The following is a 19,709-nucleotide window of genomic DNA, read 5'->3' as shown; positions in this document are numbered from 1 at the left end:
AACAGACCAATGCCTCATTTCCAATCTGGTACCCTGGAAGAAAACAGTGTATTTTCTTTGAGGTCTTGAGAGGTTTTTCTTCAGTTTTGTTTTGGTTTTGGTTCATTTTGTAATCAACCTTATTAAGGTATCATTTACATACAATAAAATGCAGACATTTTTAATCAACGGTTCAGTGACTTTTAATTAATGTATACATTTGTTTAACTACCAGCACCATAAAGATAGATAACAATCCTAAAACCCTAGAAAGTTTCCTCCTAGGCTTTTGCAAAAGTATCCCCATCTCCCACCCCAAGGCAACCACGGATCTGTTTTTTATCTTTAGAGATGACTTTTGCCCAGTTTAGAATTTCATGTAAGTTGAATAATACAGTAGGTGCCCTTTTGATCTGGCTTCACTTGCTCAGCATATGGTTTTTGAGATTCATTCATGTTGGGATGTTTTAAACCAGGACTTTGGCCTGGGTGGCTGATGTTGTCTGAAGCCACCTATTGGTACATCTGAGTCTCTGGCATTGTCACTGTCTGTTCTTGGCTCCGTATTTTCAACTTTACTAAAAAGCACAAGGTTGAAGTATGGAAGATCATTGTCAGTATAATGGAGGTGAAGTGGGTTCTGTTATATAATATTCTCAGCATAATTTGACCTGCTTGGAATCATTGTGTTGGTAATCAACAAGGATACTCTTCCTCCAAAAGCCTTGATATTATAAAACTTCTAAAGGACGCTGTCATAGGACTCTTTTAGTTTTCATTTTTTGGGAAACATTTCTGGAAAAATCAAATGCTCGCAACCTGAAGGAAGCAATTATTCACCTGAAAGCTGACTCTGCTAAAGTTGAGTTGTCCGACCTTTACATGCTGATAGAAGCCAAATAGCCTTGCAAAACAATGCTCTCTTATTGGATATAAGCATATACATTGTTTAAGATGGACGTGTATATGCAGTAAAGTGAAAAAACAAAGAATCTTTGAGTTTCCCTTGCTGGTTTTTTTTATTTTTTCATTTAAGTTTCTATAGCGTATGCTAATAGTTCAGGGAAACCTCAATTTAGTTTTAGGTCCACTCTACATAAATGTTGAAGTACTCCATACCCACCTTTTTTCTACCTTCCTTCTTTTCTTCCATCTTTCCTTTCTAACGTCTTATAATCCATTATACTTAATCCTGCATTTGCTGAGGTGGCAATTAGTGTAGGAAAATTGAAAGCACTGTGAAATTTTGCTGTTCAGAATGCATGTTGACCAAATTCTATATTGAGAAAAGGTCTGAATTTACCCAGAGTAACCCTTTCTCAGCGTCTTTGAATAAAGGCCATAGAAACTGGGCTATATATAATATCCTGACAGGTATGTAGAACTCGTAGCAATTGCCCTAAAGAGCTTACCTAGCATAGATGCATATGAATGCATTTAATGATTGTTTTATTGGCAGCAGTGCCAACATACACAGTCTGTTTTGTTTTATATCATTCTCATTACCTGCTGTTTACCACTGTATAATGGTAATGGTGTGGTATCTATGGCTTGTGAATTTCACGGCCAAATAATACGTAATTTATTGCACACTTCAGTGTAGAAGATGGAGACTCCATAACTTTTCATGTGCTCTTTGCACCTTTGGAATGTATTACACTGAGATCAGGCAAAGTAATAAATTTATTTCAAATGTGCGTGATAGCTAAACATCAATTAGGACTGATGGGCAATATTTCTTCTTCCAGCAACATAACAGTTTTTAAAGACTAAGCCATTGAACGTGGAGTTACTGAACATGGGACTCAGTTCACTGGGATCCTTCTTAGAAAAATAAAGGACAACTTGAATTGGAATTGTGTGGCTTATTCAAGTAGTAACTAATCAGCTACATCTTGGTGAACTTAATTTGTCACAATCGTTTGATATTTTATTAACTCTCTTCCCCTTCTTCCCCCGACTCTCACGAGAACGGATCATGAGTATCTTAAAACATACTAAGTCGTCTTCCATCCCTGTTAATCTAACTACAGAAGCACACTTTCCTTATCGAATGCAACTTACTGTCTTTTAGAGTAGCTGTGGTTTTAATTCTCTACAAAATTAAAACCAGCAAAGAGAAACATTTTCAAGGAGCCACACATTGTAGAGCTTTAGAAAGAAAACTTTAGAATTAAGGGCAAATATATCGATTTATAGCTAAAGCACCTGAGGCCTAAAGTAGGCAGGTAACCATCAAGGTCAGGGAAGGGGTTGAAGATCAGGTTTCAAGCTGAGAAAGAGTCTACAGGGACTCAATCTGAGCAGGTCAAAAACTGAAAGGAGATCACGAATGTTCTGGGAAGGCTGGCATCTGGCCTCCAGTGTGGGATTCAGATGGGGAGTGGTTCCTGGGGGAACTGAGCTTCTGCAGTAGGCAGAGAAGTCCACCTCCCCTCCAGAAAGTGCCACTGACATCAGGGAGTTGAGGGGAAAGAGCAATGAATTCCAGTCCACCTGAGAAAACAGGCCAGACTGATTAACTCTGAATTTAGGCTTATTTCAGATACTTCTTGAGAAAGAACTTGGACAAGAGCAAGTCCCACGCAGCCTCTTTTAAATCCATGCCCAGTATTTTCTGGTGGAGCTGCTTAAACCCTCCAAGTGACTCCAGTATTTTAATTTCACTCTGTATTTAATTCCGACAGTTCTATGATTGATTATTTAATGGGCAAATAAATAGGGTCACAAAAGAGTGTGAATGTATTTTACAGGATGAGGATGGGCGGAGTGGAGCAGTCTGAAATAGGACACCAATAAAAAGGGATCTTGGTAAAGAAGAACGTCTATTAGAAATGGAGAGGAATTCCCAAGGGAATTAGTGCCTGACACCACGCCCTTCTCTCTGCATGTTTAGAAGCTAGTTTCTAATTTTATTTTCATAGGAGATGTCCCTGTGATGAATTGTCCTTAATTCCATACTATTTACACATGGACATATTGTGAAGTTTGTGTGAGAGAAAGCAAGTATTAGAATTTGTCTTGCAAGCAGCTATAAGCACTGCCTGTAACAGTCTAGGATAGAAGGGAAAGGAAAGGAAGGTGGAAACAAAGGAGAAAGACAGCTAATGATGCTGGAGTCTCTCGCTAGGATTTGTGGTATCTCGTTTTGAAACTAAGTACAGAAAGTCAGAACTTGACTGATTGTTTCTTGATCACGGTTTGTTTTCATTTTTGCTTTTTTCTTGCTCTCTCATCAGTTATTCCAGCCAGTGCCATGTCATTTTCAGTTTCAGTAAGCATGCCTGTCTTGTTTCCATTTGCATTATTCATGCAAACGTTGATTGAACTGATGACCCCGAGTTATCACGGAAACATTAGATGCACCAGTGGATACATTTCTTAATTTTAGAAAAAAATTACCGAGTGAAGGTTAAAATAACTCCTTTTCAATTTGTCAGTTAAAAAAACTTCTCCTAACATACAATACCTCATTGCCTAACAATGCCAGATAAATGAAGAATTCCTATGTATTCATGAATGCAGGCTAGTCTGTATATGTTTTGGCAGGTATGACCGTTACCGAGGGTAATGGCCTTGTTTGCTGGCCATGTCCTGTCTCCTAGAAAGTTGTACTTTCCGTTTTCTTTCAGTTGGTCCATTGGATATCAGAGGTGAATTTATAAAACTATACTTCCCTTTACACTTACTTTGTTTTGTTTTGTTTTGTTTTACTTGAAGTATAGTTGATTGACAATGTTGTGTTTCAGGTGTACAGCCAAGAGATTCAGATATACATATTTCTTTTTCAGATCCGTTTCCTTTATAGGTTATTACAAGATATTGAATATAGTTGCCTGTGCTATACAGCAGGACCTCGTAGTTTATCTACTTTATACATAGTATACACTTACTTTGTGTGATCCACGCTGGTCAGACCACATAATTATTTTCACTTCTGATATAATTTTTTCAGGTCCAACCTCAAATCTTTGATGAGAAGATATTTTAAAATAAGGTTAGCATGTGTGTGCTCTAAATCCAACAGTAGTTATTAGAGATATGATTTTGCACTAGGTATTCCTCTCTTTTTTTTCTTGGCCAACCAATTGAAAATTAGTTTTTATTTTCTGGTTGGTTTGCTAGATGTTTATGACTATAATAAACGTGTTAAATTTTCTGTCATATCTTAAAGCACAATCTGAATTAGCAATGGATATTGTGCTATACATAGGGGCTGTGATATAAATATAGTTTCTAACTTCAAAAACATATAGCCTAGAAGGGAACACAGACACATATGCAGCAATTATGGCAACTGCATCTGTTTACTAAGTGAAATAGTACTGAGATGGATAAAGTGCTAGCAAGCCTTGAACAGGCAAATCAGCTTCAAAAATAGATGTGCAGTTCTTTAAAAATCTTTTTAACATTTTTCCAGCTACATGTAGAATATAACTTAGCATAAAAACGGTATGGGTTTGAGGATATGGGGAGGGGGAGGGTTAAGCTGTGACAAAGTGAGAGAGTGGCATGGACAGATATACACTACCAAACATAAAATAGCTAGTGGGAAGCAGCCGCTTAGCACAGGGAGATCAGCTTTGTGCTTTGTGACCACCTGGATGGGTGGGATAGGGAGGGTGGGAGGGAGACAAAAGAGGGAGGGGTTATGGGGATGTATGTATATGTATAGCTGATTCACTTTGTTATATAGCAGAAACTAACACAGCATTGTAAAGCAATTATACTCCAATAAGGACATTTAAAATAAATAAATAAGTAAAAGAAGACTGACTCATGCAATTAAAAAAAAAAAGAAATTCTTTTGTCCTGGATTCAAGAGACGGGATGAAGTAAAAGGATGAGGAAGAACAAGAAGAGGAAATGTGAGCCTGGAGAGGGTAGGAGGAAGAGCAGAAGGCAAATAAGTGTATGTGCTTCCCTTGCCATCCCTGACTTTTTTTTTTTTTGCGCTTCAGGAAAACCCAAAAGCCAGAGAAGAGCACGGAGGTGGTCACCACTGCATGTGAACAAAAAGGTGGAGAGAAGAGAATGGTGGTAATCTGGGCAGGCAACTGGAGGATGACCTGAGTGCATCTCACCAGGGAAGAGTCCCGGTTCCATAGAACCCCTGAAGATGCCAGGCTCTTATGTTTAGATGGGGGGCCGAAGGCATCTGTGGGGTCACCAGATACATCACTCCTGGAGGTGTTGTTCACATTGTGTTCTTTGTAAAGAGTGTCCCTGGTGAGGTTCCACATCTCCCTCTGCAGGACCCAGCCTTGCCCTCCCAACCCGCCGAGGTCAGCAGGCAACATCCCCAGTAAATCACCAGGTGTGGTGAGATATCTGAAGTGGCCCTGGTACCCCCCAGTTCAGGCGTCCTGGGGAAAGGGTGAGGAGGACAGAGGCACCGGGGCTTCTTCTCACGCAAGCAGACAGCTCACCTGGCCCAGCGCTGCTGCATCCCTGTGGGCACGCGGTAGCCCTGGCATCCGGTAGGGGACACTGCAGGATCCACACCTGGCTGGGATTTGCCCACCCCTTGGGGACCCCGCAGCCTCTGTGGAGCCCCACTGAAGGGCCTGGGTCACCTCATGGCACCATTTCTCTTTACCATAGATGTGTAAAAATTGAATACAACACACACACAAAATGAAGGCAATTCAAAGCAATGCTAATTTAGGATGAGTTAAAGGGCCAGGATTCCAAATTAATTATGACCTTAAAATTAGATAACAAATACATCTGGTTTTATTACCTGCTGAAAAGCAGTGTCTTCTACAAACTTTTCATGTTGGGATACAGCAAAGCTATAGAATTTATGATTCTATGACCACAGCATCAGGATATTTTTAAATTAAAAAGCACAGGCAAGTTTGGCTGGGGTGTTAAAGAAAGAAAAATGATTATTAGGGGAAAAGGGAACATTGCGGTTCTCTGCCCACTTCCACTGTGCTGGTCTCATGATGGGCCGTGTTGCGTGTGGGCTGGAGGGACAGGGTCACTACTCCCACCTGTGTCATCAGACCTCCCACTCACAGCGCCCAGGTGGGAGGGACCCACACTTTTCACCCTGGAGCCCCAGAGCCTCCCCTTTCCTCTGCATCACTTTCACTGTTCAGTGGACCAGTCACTTGAATGCCGCCCGGCCAAATGCCCAGGTTAAATCGCCCCTGTAGGACAGGTCTCTCTGCTACCAGAACACACTTGGCAAAGAGCAGCAAACAGGCCCCAGTGCCCTGGGGATGTGAGCCCTGGGGATGTCAGGGCCCAAAGTCACTTGCAGGGTCTGAGTAGCCCCCTGGGTCCCACACACCGACCCCAGGAAGCCCACCACCCCACTGACTCCAGTCCCTGCCTTTGTGTGGCAGGTTCTGGTCTGACACCTGTGAGGACTGTGACCTGGAGGCCTCAGCCTGAGACTCAGAGGGGATGGAGCTTGTGCAGTGTCTGGCAGCTTAAATGAGACACGAGGCCAAGGAAGGAGGGCCGCCTCTCTGCTCCCCCTCCGCTCCTGAGTCAGCTAGTGAGTGCCGGTTACTTCCTGTCGGAGCTGTACAGATTTAGCATAAATTTTAGATATAGGTCTTATTTTTAACAGTGAAAGGCTGTTACATCAAGCAAAATTGATCTCCTCCTCGGTTTTTTTTTTAAACATTTCTATGTAAGATAACACACAAGTATAGAAAAGCACCCTCTGCAAAGGGAGGGCTCAGTGAATTACAGTGGGCGCTCCACTCTGGGGAGCAGTAGTTTTTCCCTCTGTGAAAGCCCAGATGCTTCTGAGAAGCTCCTCTCAGCTTCCTTACTCTGGCCCGACCTCCACAGCGGAAATCCCAAAGGGACTGGATTCTCCCAGCCCTCCAGCACCCTCCACTACTTTCTGATTGTGCTGCCACACTCATTTTGAGTTATTTGTGTGTAAATCACTGCACTTGGAATATACATGGAGTAACTGATTTCATTCTTATAACCGAATAAGTTAGCACTTATACTTCTCCCCTTCTACAGGGGGCAGCCAGGGTGCTGGGGACATCCTGTATATTGAACTGTGTGTTGGTAGCAGATGTGTTTATATTTACAAGAAACCATAAAGCTCTACGCTTAAGATCTGTGCCCTGTACAATACACCAAGTAAACTTCAATTAGAAAGAGATGCCAAAAAAATTTTCCCACAAAACAAACTTCAGGGCCCGGTGGCTTCCTCTGATTTCTACCAAACATTTAAGACAGAAACGATGCCCGTCTCCTACACACTCTTCCAGAGAACAGATACAGAGGGAACACACCCACACTGCTTTCATCGGACCAGGAGAATACTGATGTCGTATCCGCAGCAGATATTACAGGACAGGAGAAATTACAGGCTAAAGACTTCTGAATGTCGATGTCAAAATCCAAAAGCAAATATTAGCAGTCTAAATCTAGAGGTTTTCAGAAAGGAAGGAAACTAGGATTTCGTGGTGGTATTTCCAGTGGTTGATGTGGACAGGATCACTGGGTGTTTGGGCGCTGCCTGGGAACGTGGAGAGAAGGGACAATGCCATCGGGTTAGTGGAATGAACATTTGGTGACAGAGATTAGGAGGGCCTGGGTCATCCTCAGAGACAGTCCTGGGATGGGGTCTCTAGGCTGTGGCTATGGAGGGGTCCCTCTAGAAGGGCATGGGCCTCTCTCCTGTGCCACTGCAGGGTCTAGGGATGGATGAGGAGTTTGTAGGGGCTGGATTTTGATGAGGAAGGATGAGCAGAGAAGGTGCGCCCTCAGAGCCAGTGTAGCCACGGCCCCTCCCCAGGCAGGCCGTAGCCCAGGCTACTCCGACAGTTGGTCACATCAATAGTCAGGCGACAGTGGGGCACGCCAGCTTCACCCACTAAACCACCAAGCACAGCCCAGCAGGCCACTGTCCTCATTAATCAGCACTACCTGTGCATCCAGGGCTGGTTGTTGAAGACCAAGCTAATTTGTTAGAGACGTGCCATGTGGGCAACTGGCTTGGAGAGACCAGGGCTCTGAGCCACGTGGAGACAAGCCGACCACTGGTCAGACCACCAGGAGGCTCACCCAGTGTGTGAAGACGCTGAGGGAGGAGGGACGTAGATGGGACCCCCTGATCCTTCAAGGGACCTTCTTTCAGGGATATTTAAGAGCTGTGGGGTCAGGGATCAACATGTAAGGGAGGCAGCGGGTCAGGCATGGGCCCTCCTTTTGGCTCAGACCCCTCCTGTCCTTGGCGCAACCATGGGGCAGGCAGGAGGATTGGGGTCATGGAGGGAGGGGAGCCCTGGGCTCAGGGGTCCAGAGCACCATCTAGAGGATTCAGGGGTTCAGGGATTTCTGTCCCAGGGAACCAACTACATTCCTGTCCCACATCCATCTGTCATCAGCTTTGCGACTCCGGGAAAGTCACTTAAAATCTCAACATTTTCGTGCCATGTACCATAAAATATGGTTCACAGCACCTGCCATGAGTTCCCCACGGGGCTGATGTGGGGATCACAGGAGGTGATGACAGATATTCTTCACAAGCTCTAAAGCATCACACCCATAACCTTCCACACTCCCCTGCCCTGTGGCATCCAGGTCCCCTCTTTGGAGGCAGCACTACCACATTTCTTGCTTATTCTTCCAGACATTTAATATTTGCACACTTAGGTAGCATTTATGAAGTAACCATCATTTTTCATCAGGGTCTACCTGATTTGCTGTATTAAGCTTCATCATGTAATACTAATAATTGGGCCCTATTGACATTTCCATTATCACAGAACAAGGAACTGAGGATAGAGGGTCTGCATAACTTTCCCAGGTTCATGTGGCTTCTGGTATGATTTGAATCCAGACCATCAGGCACCAGCCCCCACTCTGTCGGTCACTGTGCTGTGCTCCCTTTCTGTATTATCTCACTAAATAAAGTCATGTCCCCGTGCAGTCAGCCTGCTGGCTATTTTAAGTGCACACCACATTGCAACACCCTCTTCTCAGCCCAGCTTCGATTCACTTGACTCCCCTAGACTCCCCTAGGAGGCTGGTGAACAAAGAGAAGAGATGTGTGACCTGGGAGTGAATTGACACCTCTGCATGTCTTCTCCCAGCAACTTATCAATAGTTCTCTCAGTTTTTGTTGTGTTTTCCAGGATCATGACTCGGGTACCAAGAAGAAAAGGAAGATTATAAAGGAATCAAACACAGGATGCACAAGAATATCATCTGCGATCAAGATAATCTGCTGGCCATCCGCAGCGGTGGTTCAGGCATATCCGAATCAGCATCTGGCCAAACAACAGGGTAGGGACACAAATAGCACCCCCACTAACCACTCCATTGAAGGTACTGTGGAAATAATACCAGCAAGTAGATTCAGGAGCAATGGCTGTAGTTTGTACAGCAGAGCCTGGATCTGGCTGAGGGAGGATTGGGCAGGGAAGATGCCCACTCAGAGCCCGTGCAGCCACTGCCTGCTCTTAGCCAGGCCTTAGTCCAAGCTGCTCAGATGATTGGTCGGTTTCTAGTCAGTGAGACCCTGGGGGCCTGTAAACTTCATCTGTTAAGCCACCAAAACAACAGCCCAGTAGACCCTGTTCCCAGCTAATGAATATTAACTGCTCATCATCCAGGTTTGATCAGTTGAAGATGATGCTAATTCTCTGTGCAACTGTCATGTGGGCAGTTGGTTTGGACTGTCCTGGGTTTTGAGTCAGTTAGGGAGTCAAGTAGACTACTGGTCATTCAGGGTGGTCACCTGACCACCAGGAAGTCTCACTGCAAATCAGCTGCTAGAATCAAGTGCTGAGGGGGAAGGGAGGGGAGATGCACACATATTTGGATACCCCGGTCCATCAGGGGGTCTGCATTTGGGGGAAAGACATTGTATTTGGGGTCAGGGATTGAAACGTAGAGCCAGGAGGTAGGTCCAGATTTGAGCCATTCTCTTGGGCCAGGCACCTCCTCCGAGTACCAGCTGTCTCCCTGCAGCATCCTTGGGGCAGGAGGATGTGGGAAAGGGAGTGAGGAGAGCTCTTGGTTTGTGTATCCAGGGCATGATCTCATGTCCATGTGTTCAGGAATCTCTATCCCTCCCCTGCCTCAGACCCATCACTCATCAGTGTTGTGACTCTGGGCAAGTTACTCAATCTGTCTAAATTTCAGTGCCCTGAACCATAAAATATGGGTCACAGCCCCTACTCTGCCCACCCCACAGTGCATCACAAGAAATAATATTCTTTCCATGAGCTCTAAAACTTCTTACTCATGTCATCAATGTGAAAAAGTAGGCTCTATCCTCCTGTTTGTAGCCTCCTAGGTGCCCTTTCTGGAGACGACCTACTTATTCTTCCAGGCATTTAATACTTGAACATTTATGTAGGTAGCACTTATGAAGTACCCATCGTTTTTCTTCAGGCTTTGTATTTACTAATGTTTAGCCTCAGAACATAATACGAATAAGCAGGTCCTACTAATATTTCCATATCCCTGGCCAGGGAACTGAGAAACAGAAGGGCTAAGTAACTAACCTTCCTAGGTACACGTGGCGTTCAAATAGTCTATCTATCTATCTATCTATCTATCTATATCTGGATATGTCACATTTTCCTTATCCATTCACCTGTTGGACACTTAGTTGTTTCCTAGTCTTGCTTTGCCTTATTTATTTTATTTTTTTACACACACTGCATGACATGCGGGCCTTAATTCCCTGACCAGGGATCAAACCCATGCCCCCTGCAGTGGAAGTGTGGAGTCTTAACCAGTGGACCACCAGGGAAGTCCCCTGCTTTGCCTATTTTAGAATCAGATTATTTGTTTTTGTTTGTTTGTTTGTTTTTTGCTATGGAGTTGTTTGAATTCCTTATAGATTTTGGATATTAACCTCTTATCATACATGTGGTTTGCAAATATTTTTTCCCATTCCTAGTTTGCCTTTTCATTTTGTTGATTGTTTCTTTTGCTCTCCAGGAGCTTTTTAGTTTGATGTAGTCCCATTGGTTGCTTTTTGTTTTTGTTGCTTGTGGTTTTGTTGCCATACCCAAAAAATCATCACCAAGACCAATGTTAAGGAGTTTTCTCTTTATGTTTTCTTCTAGGAGTTTTACAGTTTCAGGTCTTACATTTAAGTCTTTAATCCATTTCAAGTTAATTTTTACAAATGGCGTAAGATAGGGGTCCACTTTCTTTGTTTTGCATGTGGGTATCCAGTTTTGCCAACACCATTTACTGAAGAGACTATCTTTTCCCTGTTGAGTATTCTTGGATCCCTGTCAATTAGTTGCCTGTATGTGTGTGGATTTATTTCTCGGCTGTTGTTTCTGTTGCATTGGTGTATGTGTCTGTTTTCATGCCAGTACCATACTATTTTGATTACTCTAGCTTTGTAGTATAATTTGAAATCAGGAAAAGTGTTGCCTCCAGCTTTGTTCTTCTTTCTCAGGATTGCTGTGGCTTTTGAAGTCTATTGCAGTTCCATACGAATTTTAGGATTGTTCTTTCTATTTATGTAAAAAATGTCATGGGAATTTTGATAGGGATTGCACTGGATCTGTAGATTGCTTTAGGTTGTATGGACATATACTCTCTGAGTGAGATGTGCATGTAAATGATTTGCCTAAGACTTATTAAAGCAAAACAAAAAAAGTCAAAGAAACTGCTACATTAGAAAATACTAAACGTGTAGAGTATGGGCGGCTGGTGTGTGCTCGGGATGACCCAGCCCCCTCCAGGCCAGAGAGGTGGGTGGGAAGCAGCAATTACAACAGACAAGGATGACCCTCCCTGTTTACCCGTCCCTCTGGGCCCATTTTATTCCCGGCTGCATCGTTTAAACTCAAAACACACTTTTAATATAGGGCCCTTGTAGCCATCTTGTTGTGCTACTCTTCACAACCCATGAGCAGGGTCACAGGAAACTGTAAACAGGTCTGGCTTTCCATGTTACCACTCATACAAGCCAGTGCTTTTCCACACTTGATCTACAGATCACAGACACGTGAGGATTATGCAAAAGAACAAGAACAAAGCTTTATTATAAGTTTCACATCGAAACAGGGTCCACACGAGGCCCAGCCTGGGAGGAGGTGGACACTGATGGCCTCGCCCAGCCTGGGAGGAGGTGGACACTATTGGCTCAGGCCAACTTCCTCCTCTTAAACCCCAAGGTAATGAATCGCGACCTGGAGGAGAATGACTTGGTCGATGGCCCAGTGGTTTTTTGTCCAGCCAAGCCCTGGGCAGGTGATGAGGGGGCCCTAAGAGCAAGGCTGCACCTTGCTGTGCCCACTGCGGAGCTGAGGCTGATAGGAGTAGAGGCCGGAACCGACACACCCCTAAAGTCAGCCTTGGCTGGGCATGGGCTGCGCCCTCTGCTGGAAGTAGGGGGGCCCTGCCTGGGTGCGCCCCCAGGGATGTGATGTAAGATGGGGGCAGTAGTGCCTCCAAACCTAGGCTGCTTCTTAGGGCTGGGTCCCATGGTCACCGTGGGGTGGCTCTGGTGATGCGGGCCCCAGGAGTTCAGGCCCATGCTGCCCCCATTGCTGTGTGTGGTGCTCGGGGGCCCCCTCTTTCTTGCCGTAACTCTGAGAGCTGCAAACATGCAGCTCAGATCTGCGGGGCCGCCCAAAGCTGGGGGGCTTGGAGCAGAGGCAAAGGCTGGAGCTTTCCGTTTCCTGGGGAAGAGCTGGGGAGAGCTGCCCAGGTCCCCGATGGCATAGGTCTCATCCCGCAGCGCACTGTTGATGCGCCGGAACGCTGCTTCCTTCTCCGAGTCTAGGTCTTCGGCGGTGACCCGGAAACTCGGCTCAGGGACTGGGGGCAGCCTCAGAGGCTCCCCTCGCCTGTGCGGCAGCAGAGGAATCCTGCGTTTTCGGGGCCTGGGACTGTCAGATGTGCAGGAGCCCTTCCTCCAGGGCCCTTTCTGCCCTCTTGCTGCCTCTGCATTTTTGTCAGGCTGGCTTTTCCTCTGGTAAACCACCGGAGCTGCAGATGGCGATGGAGGGCCCTCCTCGCCCCCTGTCTTCGCAGACTTCTGGGGCAGCCCTTGCGGTATGGCGGGACCCCTCCTTCTTTCCACTGGCAGGAAACCTCGGGTGGAGCTATATGAGCTCGTGATGGCGTTTCTTTGGGGGCAGGAACTCATACAAGAGGTCTGCTGTTTCCTGGCGGATCTGTCCTCTGCCCACTTGGCGTGGAGGTCTCTCTGCAGAGGTCCAGGCCTGGGCACGAAGAAAGAGCCCCCCAGGGGCCTAACTGCAGATCGTGCGCCCCCGGTGTCATCGGGGCCGCTTCTCTGGTCTTCGTTCCTCCCTGTGACTGTGGGGACTTCCTCCTGCTCGGCCATCCCTTGCCCGCTCTCCTCCAGGGCCCTCAACACCGTCTTCTCTGTGCTGTAGTTGTAGTTCGGGACACAGCTGGGTGTCGTGGCCGGCACTGGCTGCCCCTGCGCCACACTGACAGTGACTGTGTCCACTGCGGACACTGAGCTGCGGGACGTCGTGGAGGTGCGAGCACCCATCTCTGCCTTCTTCCGATGGCCTCGCCTGAAGATGGAGATAAGGATCCCCATAAGGAGTGCAGCGTCTGCGGGATGGTAGAATGGGGTCTCAGAGACTCTGTGGCAAAGTGCAGATGCAGAGTCACTGGACACTTGTGGGCTGGCCTGCGAGTGGATAGCCGGCCATAGACAGCTGGGTGACCCGGGCCGGCCACGGGAAGTCGGTGGGCGCGGGGAGCGGGCTGGGGGCAGCCGAGCCCTCCTGGCAGGTGCTGGTCCCCCAGTGCCCGGTGTGAGGGTGAGGGGCAGGGCCTACCTAAGTAACTGCTCCTAGAGAACATGGGTGAGGTCGGTCCGTGGATAGAGAGCTGGGCTCCGAGCACTCTCCTTCAGCTGCCAACTCGGCCAAAAGCGGAGTGCGCTCTCTTTGGCCTGTTGCTGGGATGCAGCTCTGGAACCTGTGAGCGAACAATGGGCGTGCGTTGGCGGGGCGCAAAAGTTTAGGGAGGGGTGGCGCATGCGCAGAGTACACGTCAGGCCCTGGGGCGCACAGGTGAGGATGCGCGCCCCTGGACCGTCTAGCGCTTCTGAATCTCCCCGGGGGTCTGAGGGCTGGAGGTGTTTGCCTTGAGGGTGATGAGCTTCTTGGCAGGACAGCTGGCCCTTCTCCCCTGGCCGTGCCCCAGTGCTGTCGGGGTAACTAACTGTACTGGACGGGATCCCCACCCAGCAAAGTGGGGCAAGGTCGCTGGCTGTGCAGCTCCTACAAGAGGCGGCAGCTTTGGCAGCAGCGCCTCTGCGTCCTCCTGCCCTTGCCCCTGGCGGCACTGGAGGGGAGAACCGCTAAGAACGAAAGTGCCCACACCATCCAGATCCTGCTGGGGTGACACCTGAAGTGGTGACCAGGGCTGGCTGAGAGGGCCATACTTACCATATGACCCAAAAACCCACTCCTAGGCAATTAACCAAGAGAAAAACTTTTCACAAAACACATATGTGAATGTTTTAGCTATCTTGTCCACAATTCCTAAATATAGGACTATTGAGGTTATCCAATTTTCTTGAGTTTGTCATTTTTTAATTGTTCTTGGAATAACACTATGTATACGTATTGTTTCACAGTCTAGAGTTAATATTTTACCAATTAAATAAAATTCAGCAGGCTTACATCCATATAGATTCTTTTACCTTCCACTCTTTGTTATAGCTGTCATACCTGTCACCTTTATATGACGTCAACGCCACCCTCTGAGACTGTGGTATCCTTTTTTCATACATATACAGGGAATTCCCTGGCGGTCCAGTGGTTAGGACTCAGCACTTTCACTGCTGGGGCCCCGGGTTCAGTCCCTGGTAGGGGAACTAAGATCCCGCAGGCCACGCAGCCGTGGCCAAAAAAAAAAAAAAGTCATACATATACAAAATAATGTAAGAGGATAATTTTTCCAGATACTTGCCATTTTTGTTGCCCTTCCTTTGTTCCTGAAGTTGCAAGCTTACTTCTTTCTTGTGTCATTTCACTTCAGCCTGAAGAAGTTCCTTTCATGTAATATTGTTATAGCAAATTGTCTGGTGATGAATTCTCTTAGTTTTCTCTCATCTCCATCAGACTTCATTTTGGCTTTTGTTTGACTTTCAGTCTTTAAGGATATCCTTGCTTTAAGGATATCATATCCTGGTTGGTCTTTTCCTTTAATACTTTAAAGATGTTATTCCATTCTTTTCTGGTCTCTGTTTTCTGATGAGAAATCACAGTCCTTCAAGTTGACATTCTGTGATGTATAACAGGTCGGTTATACAAGATTATTCTTCACCTTGGCTTTTTTATCAGGTTGTGTGTCAGGGTGAGGCTTTCTGAGCTTAGGTCTGTGTCTTGAAATCAGTGACGTTTTCAACTATTCTTTTCCTCATATATTTTCTTCTGCACCTTTCCTTCAGACCCTCCAACGGCACAAGAGTTAGAACTTGCAATATTGTTTCACATGTCTCTGAGACTTAATTTTTGTTCAGTCATTTATCCCCCTTCAGTTGTCACCCCAGCAGGATCTGGTTGGCTTGGGCACTTCTGGGTTTTTTTTTTTTTTTTTGCACTTCTGTTCTTAGCGGCTCTCTCCTCCAATGTTACCAGGTGGGAGGGCAGGCGGACGCACAGGTGCTGATGCCAAATCTGCCACCTCGGGCGGCGGCTGCTGAGCCAGGTACCCTGCTCTCCAGCTTTCCTGCTCTGGTGGCCGGGGACCCATCCTGTATAGTTAGAGCCGGCCGGGAGAGAAGGGGCAGCTGCCCTGCCAAGAAGCTCATCACCCTCAAGGCAAACACCTCCAGCCCTCAGACCCCCGGGGAGATTCAGAAGTGCTAGACGGTCCAGGGGCGCGCATCCTCACCTGTGCGCCCCAGGGCCTGACGTGTACTCTGCGCATGCGCCACCCCTCCCTAAACTTTTGCGCCCCGCCAACGCACGCCCATTGTTCTCTCACAGGTTTCAGAGCTGCATCCCAGCAACAGGCCAAAGAGAGCGCACTCCGCTTTTGGCCGAGTTGGCAGCTGAAGGAGAGTGCTCGGAGCCCAGCTCTCTAACCAAGGACCAACCTCACCCAAGTTCTCTAGGGGCAGTTACTTAGGTAGGCCCTGCCCCTCACGCTCGCCCCGGGCACTGGGGGACCAGCACCTGCCAGGAGGGCTCGGCTGCCCCCAGCCCGCTCCCCGCGCCCACCGACTTCCCGTGGCCGGCCCGGGTCACCCAGCTGTCTATGGCCGGCTATCCACTCGCAGGCCAGCCCACAAGTGTCCAGTGACTCTGCATCTACGCTTTGCCACAGAGTCTCTGAGACCCCATTCTACCATCCCGCAGACGCTGCACTCCTTATGGGGATCCTTATCTCCATCTTCAGGCGAGGCCATCGGAAGAAGGCAGAGATGGGTGCTCGCACCTCCACGACGTCCCGCAGCTCAGTGTCCGCAGTGGACACAGTCACTGTCAGTGTGGCGCAGGGGCAGCCAGTGCCGGCCACGACACCCAGCTGTGTCCCGAACTAACTACAGCACAGAGAAGACGGTGTTGAGGGCCCTGGAGGAGAGCGGGCAAGGGATGGCCGAGCAGGAGGAAGTCCCCACAGTCACAGGGAGGAACGAAGACCAGAGAAGCGGCCCCGATGACACCGGGGGCGCACGATCTGCATTTAGGCCCCTGGGGGGCTCTTTCTTCGTGCCCAGGCCTGGACCTCTGCAGAGAGACCTCCACGCCAAGAGGGCAGAAGACAGATCCACCAGGAAACTGCAGACCACTTGTATGAGTTCCTGCCCCCAAAGAAACGCCATCACGAGCTCATATAGCTCCACCCGAGGTTTCCCGCCAGTGAAGAGAAGGAGGGGTCCCGCCATACCGCAAGGGCTGCCCCAGAAGTCTGCAAAGAAAGGGAGCAAGGAGGGCCCTCCATCGCCCTCTGCAGCTCCGGTGGTTTCCCAGAGGAAAAACCAGCCTGACAAAGATGCAGAGACAAGAGGGCAGAAACGGCCCTGGAGGAAGGGCTCCCGCACATCTGACAGTCCCAGGCCCCGAAAACGCAGGATTCCTCTGCTGACGCACCGGCAAGGGGAGCCTCTGAGGCTGCCCCCAGGCCCTGAGCTTGGTTTCCCTGTTGCCGCTGAAGACCTAGACTCCGAGAAGGAAGCAGCGTTCCGGCGCATCAACAGTGCGCTGCGGGGTGAGACCTAGGCCACTGGGGGCCTGGGCGCCATGCAGCCTTCCTGTCCCTTTCTGCTGCCTGCTTCAGGGGCTGCTTCTCCGCAGAAAATGTTTCATAGTTATTTCTATTTTAATATGATCATGGTACATTAAAATGTATTAGTGCTTCCCTGTGAACACTAAGGTCACTTGACTTGTAATTTTCTATATTGTTCTATATTTTTGTGACTAAAGGCATTACTTGGGGGAATTAAAAGAATATCTTGAAGCGATTTTGGCTTTTGATCTGCCACTAATTCCTATTTAACCTTAATTCAGGGGTCGGATTCTTTGACCCAAGGAAACAGAATAGTATAAAAAGAATGTGAGTGTCAGATGGTGGCAGTGATTAAGTATAGCGAGATACGCCTTTGCAAAAGTTACTGTTGGTCCCAGAAGACTCTCACTTAGCTGTGTGACCCTGGGCAAGTCACTTCACCTAAATCTCTGAATTATAGGGCTGTGCTGATGATTTAAAAGTGACTGAGCACGGTGGACACTAGGAAATCCTGGGTTCTCAATAAAGCCACTGCCCTGCTCTTTGGTCCTTTGGAATTACTAGATTAGTAAAATTTATACTTGACAGTAATTTTAGCTTAAAGTTTATTTTGTCTATTTCATCTCAGCCTTTTGGCTAAGATCAAGTGTAGTATCTGTTCTTGTCAATTTAAATAGCAAGAGAAAAGAAAGGAAAATAACGGGCATGCCCCCACACTTTTCAGACAATAGGAGCCTCTTAACCTGTTCCTTTGTCCAGAGACACAGGCCATTTCTCAGTGAAGGCCTCTGCCATCACTGAGGTTGCAGGGGAGATGTGGTAACTGGGGAGAAAAAGACCAATGGGGATGACCCCCTCACTCCTCAACATCCAAGCCCCCCACTTTCTCACTTGTCTGGCTAGAAATAAAAGGTTGATCCCATGGTTTTAACTTTCAGCTGTTGCTGGACTTTGCGTGCCTTGCGTAAACTGGGAGACAGAGGCAGGAAAAAACCCCACCATAATCACCCTGTTATGGGCTGTTATTCAACTTTGGACTTCCAGGCCCCATCTGCCTGTTAGCGTTCACTTCTTAGAGTTTCAAGTGCATGCTGTTTGTCCTCTATCTTGCCCCATGCGGCTCTCAAGCCCTCGTAATATGACCACATTTCTCGTGCCACATGTAAAAATTCTAACACTTTGCAGATACTGAATTAAAAATCTATTATTTACATTGACTTCACCATTTTCATTTTCCTGGTGTGTTCAGTAGAAAATTCAAAATTACATATGTGCCTGGCATTATGTATTTTTTGGTGAGCAGTGATCCAGAGGATGGAAATGTATGCCTCCTTCGACTCCTTAAACTTAACCCCACTCTGGGGCAATGTCCCAGCCAGGCAGAAACTGCAGTGTGTCTTGGAGAAGGTCTTTTGCATTGAGATAGTAGGATGCTCTTTTAGCTTCAAGAACTTGGATGTTGTTGAGTTTAACCTGGTATAAGTTCAAATTAGAGTGTTTTAATTTTAGGATGTTAAAGGTAATCCCCATGGTAAACACAAAGAAAATAGCTATACAATAGTCCCAAAAGGAAGTGAGAAAGTCATTTAAATATTTTATTGTAAGAAATCAGCTAAACACACACAACGAAAGATAGGAATGCAGGAAATGAGGGGCAAAAAAGCTTTGGGCAGATGGAAAAGAAACAGCACAATAGCAGAAATAAGTCTTTTTTTTGTCAGCAGTTACTTTAAATATAAATGGATTAAACTCTCCAATCAAAATACAGAGATTGGCGGAATAGGTAAAAACATATGATCCAACTATATGCTGTCTACAAGAGACTTAATTGAGATCAAAAGACTCAAGCAGGTTGAAAGTTAAAGGATAGAAAAAGGAATTCCAACCTCAGTGAGAAAACTCAAATAGTAACCAAAAGAGAGCAGGAGTGTCTATACCAATATCAGACAAAATAGACTTTGAATTTAAAATGGATGAAAGAGTTAAATATAAGAGTTAAACTATACAAAGTTCTGAAGAAAAAAAGAGGTAAATCTTCATAGTCTTGGATTTGGCAATGAACTCTTAAATATGATAGCAAAAGCACAGGCAACAAAAGGAAAAAGAAATTGGACTTTATCAAAATTAAAATCCTTTGTGTTTCAAAGAACACCATCAAGAAAGACATAATACAACCTTCAGAATGAAGGAAAATGTTTGCAAGTCATATATCAGATAAAGCCTAGTATTCAGAATATGTAAAGAACACTGGCAACTCAATAAAATGTCAAATAACCAAATTTTAAAAATGAGAAAAAGAATCTGCATAGATACTGCTCCAAAGAAGAGACACAAATTGCCAATAAGCACATGAAAACATGTCCAAAATTATTAGTCAAAATCATGCAAACTGAAACCACAGTGAGATACCACTTCATACCCAGTATTGTGCCATATAATTTTTTTAAAAACAAGGGTTGGCAATGATGTGGGGAAATTGGCACTTTCAAGCATCGCTGGTGCAAATATGAAAAAGAAAATAGTTTGGCCGTTCCTCAAAA

General features: G+C 46.4%; 1 protein-coding gene and 1 pseudogene across 1 annotated transcript; one reads left to right on the top strand and one right to left on the bottom strand.

Annotated features, from left to right (window-relative positions):
• Window positions 1-11,831: 11,831 nt before the first annotated feature.
• Window positions 11,832-13,844, bottom strand: LOC125963891 (putative POM121-like protein 1). Its single transcript, XM_049707518.1, has 3 exons — window positions 13,764-13,844; window positions 12,527-13,533; window positions 11,832-11,930 (listed from the first exon to the last, which is right to left on the bottom strand). The coding sequence occupies exons 1-3, from the start codon at window positions 13,786-13,788 to the stop codon at window positions 11,832-11,834; spliced, it is 1,131 nt and encodes a 376-aa protein (XP_049563475.1). The 5' UTR covers window positions 13,789-13,844.
• Window positions 13,845-17,785: 3,941 nt separating this feature from the next.
• On the top strand, window positions 17,786-17,889 carry LOC125964130 (uncharacterized; annotated as a pseudogene).
• Window positions 17,890-19,709: the final 1,820 nt, after the last annotated feature.

The sequence above is a fragment of the Orcinus orca genome, chromosome 3 (genome assembly GCF_937001465.1).
Source record: "Orcinus orca chromosome 3, mOrcOrc1.1, whole genome shotgun sequence".
NCBI classification, from domain to species: Eukaryota; Metazoa; Chordata; class Mammalia; order Artiodactyla; family Delphinidae; genus Orcinus; species Orcinus orca.
This window is presented reverse-complemented; position numbering and strand designations above follow the sequence as displayed.

Excerpts from the sequence above, each read along its gene's own strand:
- LOC125963891 (XM_049707518.1), bottom strand. The coding sequence starts at position 13,788 with ATGTTCTCTAGGAGCAGTTACTTAG. Across the intron at positions 13,534-13,763 it reads CTCTAGGAGCAGTTACTTAG|ACGCTGCACTCCTTATGGGG; the intron begins GTAGGCCCTGCC and ends ACCATCCCGCAG. Across the intron at positions 11,931-12,526 it reads TTGCAGCTCTCAGAGTTACG|ATCAAGTGTGGAAAAGCACT; the intron begins GCAAGAAAGAGG and ends TGTGATCTGTAG.